Source organism: Silene latifolia, chromosome 10, assembly GCF_048544455.1.
Source record: "Silene latifolia isolate original U9 population chromosome 10, ASM4854445v1, whole genome shotgun sequence".
In the NCBI taxonomy this organism is placed as follows: domain Eukaryota; kingdom Viridiplantae; phylum Streptophyta; class Magnoliopsida; order Caryophyllales; family Caryophyllaceae; genus Silene; species Silene latifolia.
Window position 1 is genome coordinate 145,506,466 of NC_133535.1, and position 11,372 is coordinate 145,517,837.

The following is an 11,372-nucleotide window of genomic DNA, read 5'->3' on the forward strand; positions in this document are numbered from 1 at the left end:
TAATTCTTTCTATGAGAGTAAGTGAGGGAGGGTCACTAATCATTTTGATGAATGAAGGAATTAGTTTTCAAGTGTAGGGAAGCATTTTTATCGAAGTAAAAGAAAAGCAAAGACAATGCGCTCGTCTGGAGAGGCAGACGACCGTCCAGCCAAAGAATCCGAGCGGCCTTAAAGAATCCGCTCGTCCTTTTTGCTACAAAGTTTTGGGATTTATCCTGTAACGAAATCCGAGCCTCTCTACAAAGACGCTCGTCCAAGCTTCTGCAAAGACGCTCTTCCTAAGCACGATATGTTCGTCTTCTTTCAGACGCTCGTCTTTTGGGGAATTCGCTCGTCTTTCTGCAATCAAATTTTAAAGTTTTCTCTTGTTACAGAATCCGAGCGTCCGTCCAGGAAAGACGCTCGTCTCAGTTTGGAAATCCGCTCGCTTCCCAGAAAGACGCTCGTCTTGTGGCGAGTTTTCCTGAAGCTTAACTGCGCAGAATCCGAGCGTCCCGACGTCGATCCGCTCGTCTCCCTGCGTCCTTTATTTCCGGTTTTTGCAATTTAATTACTCCCCACCACACAATTTTTGACACCTCATTCTTCCACTCCACTTTTAATATAAAACCTACATCTCATATGACCTAACTCACTTCTCAAACACTTTTTCACTCTATAAGAACAAAACCCCCAATTTCTAGGGTTTCCAAGGGTTCAAAAGCAAGATCCAATCTACAAAGAGCATCTTCCTACTTCAACAAATCAAAAATTCCAACTTTACAATCAAAGAATGGGACCAAGAGGAGCTCTATTTAGGGATAGAAGAAGACATAGAGTGAGAGGAAGTTCTTCTACTTCTCATCTCAATACTCTAAGAAGGGAACACGAAGAAATTGTGGATCTTACCAAGCTTGATGACTTCTCTAATGTTGAATTCGTAAATGATGTGCAAAGGCTCGTGTTTCACCGGCTTCTCGGTAAGAACATTCTCCCTACCAAGTTTTTGAGCAATAGAACTCTAAGGAAGCTTGGGATTTATCATCAAATGGAAGCCCTTTTTGAATTGTTTGGTCTCTCTACCCTATTTCACATGCACGAACAAACTTACAGATCCCTTGTTCTTGAATTTTTAAGCTTCTTGAAAATCACAACCATGAACAAAACGATTTGTATAGAATTTAGGTTGGAAAGTGTTTCGAGAATGATGACTCTAGTAGAATTTGCTAATGTGCTTGGTCTTGATGTCTCGCCTACCCGGACATCGAAACCGAAGAAATATAGTGTTGCACCCCTATGGAGGGCCATAACCGGCCGCGATTTTATGTACATCAAGGAGTGTCTAGCTTTTCACATTCAAAATCCTATTTTGAGACTCACCTACCGGTTCCTTTCCGGCACTATCCTTGCTCGCCGGGACCCGGAAATTGTGAACGAACTCGATCTTGTGTTCATGGAGTCGTACCTCGAAATCCAAGGAAGGGGGGATACCATTTTAATGCACCTCTCGTGTTACTTGAGAAGTGGGCTATGTTTAGAAATGGAGATGACGATGGAATGAAACATATCGTTAAAGGAGGGCTCATCACGAGGATTGCAAAGCATTTCAATCCAAAATTCAACAAGAACAATGAATACATTCCACTTTCCGGGAATACAAGGATAAATGAAGAACTCCTTCTTGTGCAACATCATTGGATAATCCTCGAGGGGGTTGATAAGAGAATCAAATGGATAACAAAGGGGAGTAATCCAATCTACTTGCCAATGACCGGTCTACCAAGAATTTCACCAAGGAGGGGTCCTCTATCACCAATCCCGTCATACCTCTTCCCCGCAAACCCAACCCAAGCAAGTCAAGCACCACCACCACCAAATCCCCAACAACAACAAGAGCCACAACAACAAAATGAAAAGATCAAGATACCTCCCTGTTAGGCCCAAAATCTGGATATGAGCTGACTTGGGGCAGCAGGCCTGGGAGCGTTACGGGATGCATGTTATCAGGGAGCCAGCGTGCCAGCGTCAGCAAGCAGCGTAGGATATGGGCTTTGGTCCATGCGGGAGAAGCTTGTGGGAGTCCAACATCTTGCGAGATCCGAAGAAGGAAAGTCCTACCCAATGTCAAATTAGGGATAACTTGGAGGGAAAGCAAGAAACCCTAGCCCAACAAGCTCCCCTATATAAAGAGCCTCAATGCAAAGAAGAAAGATCATCAGAAAATACAAGAACTACACCCTAGCATTCATAGCAAGCATACGAACTGTTTTTCCTCTCGAATTATAGTGAAAATATTGGTGGGATTCCGTCTCCCCCCGCGGTTGTTTCCCACATCGGGTTTTCCGCGTCACCAAAATTGCTTGTGTTCTTCGTTTAAGTCGTTCATACAAGATAACATACAATAATCATTCAAATCGTAACATAGACCGAACGCTAAGACCGCTTTAACCCTAAATTGGTAGAAATTTACCAAAACAGTTTGGCGCCCACCGTGGGGCATAGTGGTCGTCTTCGTTAGTCAGTCTACTCAACAGTCAAAACATGTCCGGACACAAAGAAATAACCTCGTAACGCAACGTCTGGTGTGTACCAAGAACACAAAGCCGCCCCTTCAAAGAAGAACACAGTACCATCTCCCTCGGCGGCGCGCGCGCATACAACTTCGGGTAAAACCACCACTCGCTCGCCGATACCAGCGACCAAACAAAGTCGAGTTCCCGTGTAGCGAAGAAGCCCATCTTCGGGAAGGACTCAGACTAGAGATCCAGGAGTCGTCCAGGGACAGCAGGGAGTCATACAGTCTGAAAGAGGAGCACAACCCAGGCAACAGATTCAGGCTCCTCCGAGTCCCACCAGCATCATGATAAGCGGGCTGGACACATTAGCTAGGACCATCAGGACTATGCAAAGCGAAAATAGAAGCATGAGATCCCAGATGGAAGAGGACAACAATCTCCTCCGAGCACAGATCAACGAATTAAGGAGCCAGGCCGCTAGTTCGACCCCTTGGGTGCAGGAATACAGATCTGGAAGGCAGCCAGGAGAAAGTGGGGATCGAAGGCAGACACGGGTGTTACCACGCGAAGTAGCACTCAGGCTAGACATGGATGGAACACCACGCCAAGAGGAGGCCTGGTCCCAACAGGACTGGGGGTATTAACACCAGACGAGGAACCAGCACGCCAAGAGCCTACACCCACATCAGGCGCGGTGGGACAGTAGAGAAGCAGGGCTACAGTTGCGGTCCCAATAACCAGGATACCAGTTACGAATCAAGTTGAATATACCTGGGAAGGTACTCCGGCGGCAGCAACATCGCAGGCACGTCAAACGAAGTCCTGAACAAAGAAAACTTCGTACGAGGAGCGAACGTCGATCACAGGAGCATCTGCGACCCACCGGAGAGAGACATACATAGAACAAAGAAGATGCAGGGAACTACGGAGCCTTCTCCGGAGGGTCCCGTGAATGCCTCTGCCTATGGAGATGGCTGCACCGAAAGCTATGCCGACTCACCATTCACGACAATATAGCTACAGTGGCCTTACCAAAAGGATTTAGCGTCCCAACGATGACCCTCTTCGATGGAACCACAGACCCCTGTGATCATATCAGTCAATTCAAGCAGAAGATGATGGTTACTACCGCCACGGGAGCCTCAAAAGAGGCATGTATGTGTAAAGGATTCGGTTCAACCCTAACCGGAGCAGCATTACAATGGTTCGTTGGCTTGCCCAACGGGACCATAAGTTCATTCGCTGATTTAGTCAACGCATTTAACCAACAGTTCTCCAAAGAATGGAGAACACCCAAGCAAAGCGACGACAATGCGGATCGTCCGGAAATAGGTGAATCGATCAAAGATTATGTCACCAGGTTCAATGCGAGAAAAGTCTCAATACGGGGCTGCGATACGTCCACTGCCATCAATGCCTTCAGGCAGGGCCTGGATAAGGATTCCAGCCTCTACAAAGAATTAACGATGTACCCTTGTGAAAGATTCGATGAAGTCCAGCAGAGAGCTACAACGGCCTTAAGGTTAGAAGAAGACATACATGCTAGAAAGGGTATAGCAAGCTTCGACAAGACAAGCAGGAAGTTTGCAACAGAAAAGAAAGACGACAGAGCTAAACCGTACAACAGACCCAATATCAGCAGGGTAGCAGAAAAAACTCAGCAAATTGACGACTCCCAACATCCTCCTAAACTATCTGAATACGGATTTAACACGGGAATGGAAGGAATGCTGAAAGCACTGAGGAGCCTGGGCGATCAGGTAAGGTGGCCGAAGCCTCCCACTCAGGACCGACCCAACGACGACAGAGACAGCAGCAAAAGATGCGAATGGCACCAGGACATAGGTCACAGAACAGAAGACTGCTACAGGTTGCAAAAGGAAGTAAAGTTTCAGGTACGCAAAGGAAACTTGGACCACCTGCTATCACGTGGGGGCAAGCAGGACAGGAAGGAAGCAGCAAATCAGGTGCTTCCTTCTGCTCCACCCATATGCACGAAAATTATTAACGTGATAACAGGCGGATCCGAGCTATCAGGTTTGACATATTCCGCTGCCAAGAGGAAAGCCACCGGAAGTAAAGGGGATCATCCAGAAATTTCTTACAGAGTAAGCCAGAGCAATTTACCCCCGGTAACTTTCGATGAGACTGACATAGAAAGCGGCGCAGGGCAGCACGACGATGCCCTAACTATAACGTTATCCATTGGCAATTGCACCGTACGGAAAGCATTGGTAGATACAGGGAACTCTGTGAACCTTATCATGCTCGAAACCCTCAAAACCATGGGTTTCGATAAAGAAAACCTGATAAAGAAATCTGTGCCCCTGGTGGGATTCAATGGGGAGACCGCGCATTCAGTAGGTGAGATAACCATCCCAACGTATATTGAAGGAGTTAATAAACTAGTGAGATACCTAGTCATCGAAGGTCCAACCACCTACAACGTGATACTAGAAAGACCGTGGCTGTATCAGATGAAGGCAGTGCCTTCAACATATCATCAGTGTCTCAAGTTCCCAACACCATGGGGCACGGTTACGGTAAAAGGAGATCAAGAGGAATCCAGAAACTGCTATACCCAAGCCCTCAAGGCTACAACCAAGCTCCCCTCATAGCAATTACAGGACCGGGGCACCTCGATAGAATACAAGGAGCCTCCCTCGGAGGAGCTGGACCAGATACACCTGGACGAGGAACACCGGATAGGACAATGTTGATTGGGGCAACTTGCAGTGAAGAGCTGCGCAACCGGCTGATTCAATTTCTCAAGAACAACATGGACTGCTTCGCCTGGTCCCACAATGATATGGTAGGCATAGACCCATCCATTATTTCGCATAAATTAAGCGTGAACCCAAGCTGCACCCCAGTACAGCAGAAGAGAAGAAAATTCGCGGCAGAAAGAAATGAGGTCATTAACAAAGAAGTAGACAGTCTCCTGGCAGCAGATAAAATTAGAGAAGTCAGTTACCCTGAGTGGCTCTCCAACGTAGTAGTGGTGCCCAAGAAGAACGGCAAATGGAGGGTGTGCATAGACTTCACAGATCTAAACAAAGCTTGTCCCAAGGATCCCTTCCCACTGCCACATATCGATGCAATGGTGGACGCTACTGCAGGACACGAGGTACTCACTTTCCTCGATGCCTGGAGCGGTTATAATCAAATCAAGATGCATCCACAAGATCAAGAGAAAACAGCATTCATGTCGGAAAGAGGCATATATTGTTACAAGGTCATGCCCTTTGGCCTAAAGAACGCCGGGTCCACGTACCAACGGTTGGTAAATAAAATGTTCAAGCAACAAATAGGAAAGACCATGGAAGTATACATAGACGACATGGTGGTGAAGTCCAAAAAAGCAGAAATGCACATGAAGCACTTAGCAGACACCTTCCAAACGTTAAGGGAGTTTAAAATGAAACTTAATACGTCCAAATGCTCGTTTGGGGTATCTTCAGGAAAATTTCTAGGGTACATGGTGACCCAGAGGGGAATTGAGGCAAGCAAAGAACAGATAAGAGCAATACTCCAGCTGGAATCACCCCAGAAGCCAAAAGACGTGCGAGGTCAAGGGGAAGGTGGCGGCCCTAAACAGGTTCATATCAAGGGCCTCAGATAGGTGCAAACTATTCTATGATATATTGAGAAAGAGTCAGAAATTCGAATGGACTGAGGAGCATGAAAAAGCATTCGCAGAACTCAAAAGCTACCAAAGCACGCCACCATTACTCGTGAAACCTGAGCAAGGGGAACCACTATTTTTGTACCTGTCAGTCACGGAAGCAGCCGTAAGCGCGGTCTTGGTCAAAGAACAAGAAGGAGTGCAACATCCCGTGTATTACATTAGCAAGTCTCTGCTCCCTGCAGAGACCAGGTACACTTCCTTTGAAAAATTAGCATTGGCTTTGGTTACTGCTTCTTATAAACTGCGGCCGTACTTTGAATCTCACACCATCCATGTCATAACCAATTACCCGCTAAAGACTATTATGAGGAAGCCTGAACTTTCAGGCAGAATGACTAAATGGTCAGTACATCTTAGTGGCTATGACTTGCAATTTGAACCCAGAACGGCGATAAAATCCCAAGCCCTAGCAGATTTCGTCTTTGACTTCTGCCCCGCCACCCATAGGGAGGCAGAAGAAGGAATGCTGGCGATAACAGGGAATCAGGATGGTGAAATATGGACCTTGTACATTGATGGAGCCTCAAATGCAAGAGGGGCTGGCGTAGGTCTGGTCCTTCGATCTCCTAAAGAAGACATGATAGTGCAAGCCATTAGGTGTGAGTTCAAGGCAACCAACAACGAAGCCGAGTATGAAGCTCTTATACTTGGGATGCAGATGGCGTCAGGGCTCAAGGTGAGGAACCTGAGGGTATACAGTGACTCCTTACTTGTGGTAAATCACGTAAACAACGAGTATGTAGCGCGTGATCCAAAGATGATAGCTTACTTGAAAATAGCCACGAGCGAAAGTCAAAATTCGAGAACATTCAAGATAACTCGGTGCAGCGGGAGCGAACGTGGAGGCGACGCTCGGCCACGTTGGGATCCACCTTCCACCCCGAACTATCAAACATACCGATTACTCATGTGTTGACCCCACCATCCAGGAAGAGCGGATCGAGACCAATGAAAGAGGATGTACACGTGCGGTGTGCACAAGGAACCAGGACGGTCTCCGCATGAGGACAACGGGATGCGATTGGAGGGTTCCATACCCGAATTGGCTAAGGGATGGGACACTCCCCGAAGACAGAAAAGAAGCACAAAGTTTCAGAATAAAAGCTTCTAGATACATCATGATTGATAATATTCTCTTCAGAAAATCATTGGGAGGACCATGCCTCAGGTGCTTAGGCAAAGAGGAAGCTGAAACAGTATTGAAAGATGTGCACAGCGGAGAATGTGGGAACCACGCTGGAGGACGAAGTCTGTCAAACAAAATCTTGAGACAAGGGTATTTATGGCCCACCATGCGCGCAGACGCTGTAAATCACGCTAAACGCTGTGAGTTGTGTCAAAAGGCGGCTCCAGCAATCCACCAGCCAGCAGAACCAATGCATCCAATTATCTCTCCATGGCCATTCATGATGTGGGGCATGAACATAGTGGGTAAACTGCCCAGAGCTCCAGGAAACAGAGTATATATGTTAGTCATGACCGACTACTTCTCAAAGTGGATTGAAGCAGAGGCAATGACAGAGGTAAAAGAACAGCAGGTGATCTCTTTCATCAAGCGCAACATCATAAGCAGATTTGGGATACCATCCGAGATCATATGCGACAACGGGTCCCAGTTCATATCAGATAACACCGAGGGCTTCTGTGCACGATGGAACATAACACTGAGAAAATCAGCCCCCAGGTATCCACAAACCAACGACCAAGTCGAGTTCAGCAATAAAATCATTGTGGAGAACCTCGGAAAACGGCTGGAAGAGTTGGGGGGGAAATGGGCAGATGAACTACCACTGGTACTCTGGTCAGACAGAACAACACCTAAAATGGCAACAGGCCAAACTCCGTTTAGCCTTGTATACGGAGCGGAGGCAGTAATACCCTCAGAAGTTCTGGTACCCATGCACAGATACGGCTGTCAGACGGCAGAACAAAATAAAGTCGAAATGGCTAGGAGTCTGGATACAGTTGATGAGCTACGAGAAAGCGCTTACATACGTATGGCATCATATAAACAATCCGTAGCAAGGACGTATAACAAGAACGTTAGGATCAGGACCCTTGAAGTAGGGGACCTTGTACTCAGAAGGGTATTCGAAAATACCAAGAACCACAAAGCATGCAAGTTTGCCTACAAATGGGAAGGGCCATATCAGGTCGAAAGCATTATCAAGAATGGGGCATATAGGTTAATGACCATGCACGGTCAAATCCTGGATAAACCCTGGAACATCCGTCACTTGAAACGGTACTTTGCCTGACAAAGTGCCAAAACTTTAGTGTACAAAGGACCTTTCGAAAGTCCGTGAAGCAAAAAAAAAAAAAAAAAAAAAAAAAAAAAAGTTTTCAAAAACAAAAAAAAAAAAAAAAAAAGGGGGTGGGGGTTAGTATATGCTTTAGGTGTTAGTATGTTTCACAAAACTTTTTTCTTTTAGTTTTTCTTTTTTGAAGTCAGAAAGAGTCGTTTTTAAACAAAGTAGTACAGGCCGTGGCTTCCTGGATCCAGGTGTTGCCCTGGAACACCATGAGATAGCACCAGGTAATTTGCACTACTTTGGACTTTATAACGCTTCTACGAAGAAAGGCTTTGGTACTAATGTTGGTTACATATCAGATGAGGCACACTTTGAGGGTCCAGCCCCTGCCATGTGAGGCTACGAAGACGTTTATCTTAAGTCAAGCCACATGGAGAGCATACGCCGAGGTAGCGCGCAGGGTTCGGCATACTAAGACCACCCATACCTTAACGTTAACTCCGTAATCCCATAGCTATGTCGTCGATCAAAGAGTGCACGCACCGATTTCAAACGTCTGAAACCACAAGGAACGCAACATTCCTTGTTAGTCAGAAACATTCAATGAAGGTACGCTCTAATCAGCTAACCCTAGTGATAAGATATTTTACGTCATGGGTAAAATATGTTATCAAAAGCCTATCGCCAGAAACAGGAGCTGTGCACCTCGAACCAGGTCAGCTTCCTGGGTATATCTGTGTGGAAACAAAACCCCAGAAATCAATGGCAAAACGCAAGTATAACAAAAGTAGGGCCTAGAAACCAGGGCCCAGAGCTCATTTAAGTTAGGGCACCTGCTACCTTTAGCAGGCGCCACCGAAAGTTCAAAACCTGCACACCGGCAGGCACAAAACGGACCAAAACAAGAAAGAAAATAGTTTTTTACAAAACTTGCGCCACACAGGGCCAAGTCCCCAGATAATTTGAAATAAAATTTAAGAGAGGTCAATCCTCTCGATAACTGCTTCCTGACCATTGCTCTACTCCTCATGCTCTGTTTGCTCCTCCGTTGCAGGTGCCTGAACAGCCTCAGGAGTTGCAGTGGCGCCATCACCAGTCTCCCCAGCCAGGATCTCCTCGACAGTCCCAGAGATGGCTCCAGAAATATCCATGGCTGTGTACTCAGGCTCCGGGTTAGCAGCCTCAGCTTCAGGAGGAAACAGGGCGCTCAGGTCCATGCCATTGGGAAATGCACGAGCAAACTCTGCCAGCTCCTCCTCCAGGTTCCAGGACGTGTGCCTCCCCTCAGTATAAGCACGGATGCAGTCAATCCGCCCCTCAAAAGCAGTATAGGCACCCACATTTTTGGCTAGCTCAGCCATCTCTTCAGCACGGGCCTCTGCCTTTGTCAACCCGGCAGTCAGAACGCAGTTAGCCTCCTGGGTCCTCGCCAGCTGGTCTTTAGCCGCCTCCTTCTCTTTTAAGGCCACATGGAGCTGTTCCCTCAACTTAGCGCAGGTAGCTGTGAGCTCCTTGTTCTTTCCCACAGAGGCCAGACATTCAATCTTGGCCCTCTGCAGCATCTTACGAAGATAGAGGAAGGATTGGAGAGACTGCAATGAAGAAAATGTTAGTCATAAAAGCACAGGGGCAAAGGAAGAAAAGAAGCGGTGAAAGGAGACTCACCAGAAAGCAGTGTTCCGCAGCCAGGTCGGTCATTTCTTGAGGGGCAGTCGAGTCAAATGCCTTGGAGCAAGCCGGGGTCAGAAGTCTTTCCAGTGCAGGCCAGTAATTGGCACGATTGGCGTCCCCAAACTCAGCAGGGAGGCGTAGCAGCAGCTCGTCAGTATGAACAGGGGACCCAGGTGCACGCGATATCGGGGTCACTTCAAGGGGCTCTGGAGCAGGCCTAGAGGAGGATCTCCTTCTTGAGGAGGCAGGGGAGTGAGAGGAATCAACAGTCTTTTTCCTGGCATGGCGCATCAGGATCTCAGAGGCAGATGGCTTAGCACTTCCTGCAGGGGCACAAGAACGCAGGGGATCAGAATAAAGAGCCAGTGAAGGCGAGAGATTCCCAGAGATTGAAGGATGTTTACCAGAAGACATGGTTTCTTCAGTAGCAGAATCGGCTAAGCCAGAGAGCAAAAGGGGAAACAGCCTGCGATCTTCAGGGATGGAAAAAAGCTTGGTAGCAGAAGTATCCTCGTCCTCGGATTTCTGGGGGTTCGTGAGTTCTGCATCAGATCAAAGAGTAAGAATAGTAAGTGACAAGAACAATCAAGAGTAGATATGCAAAATATACTTACTCTTAGCAAAAACCCAGCGCTCGAGCAAGTAATCAGCATAAATGGGGAGAGAATCAAGCTTGACATAGAAAAAGTCCTCATACCACCCATCGTCCTTCCCTTTTAGCGTAGATTGGAGGAAGTTTTCAGTCTTCTCCACGGCCCTGAAAGTATATTGGCCGTGCCCCAGTGACCGACACTCAAACCTATGGGCCAGATCTGATAACCCAATCTCCGCGCCCAGGCTGTTGTTCAGAGCAACAATGGACAAAAGGATTCTCCATACATAAGGGGCGATTTGGGCCATGGGTAGGGAGTTCAAACGAATGAACTCTTGAATCATCAGGGGAAAGGGAAATCTAAGGCCAAGGGCGAAGGGATAGGTATACAAGTAGATCCACCCCGCGCGGAGGCGTCGCGTACGGCCGGGTTTGGGGATGAGGATCACCATATCGTCACCCAACTCCAGCAGAGCTTTGATCCTAGGTATATCCTCTTGGGTTAGGTGGGAGTCGCCGGAATGCGGTCTTTTGAGGACTCCTTGTGAAGGGAAGTCATCGTTTTCGAGGTCGATGGTGGTGGAGGAAGATGATGTTAAACGGGTCTTAGCCATGTTAAACGAGGAGAGAGAAGCGAAAGTACCTGAGAGGACGGATGAAGGCGGCGCTAGCAG

The 11,372-nt window shown here is 47.3% G+C and overlaps 1 protein-coding gene across 1 annotated transcript; it reads left to right on the top strand.

The window, feature by feature from the left end:
- The first annotated feature begins 3,550 nt into the window (after window positions 1-3,550).
- Window positions 3,551-5,113, top strand: LOC141608428 (uncharacterized). Its single transcript, XM_074427785.1, has one exon. The coding sequence runs from the start codon at window positions 3,551-3,553 to the stop codon at window positions 5,111-5,113; it is 1,563 nt and encodes a 520-aa protein (XP_074283886.1).
- The last annotated feature ends 6,259 nt before the right edge of the window (window positions 5,114-11,372 follow it).

Bases quoted from the DNA above. Each gene is read 5' to 3' on its own strand.
- LOC141608428 (XM_074427785.1), top strand. From the start codon at position 3,551: ATGACCCTCTTCGATGGAACCACAGACCCCTGTGATCATATCAGTCAA.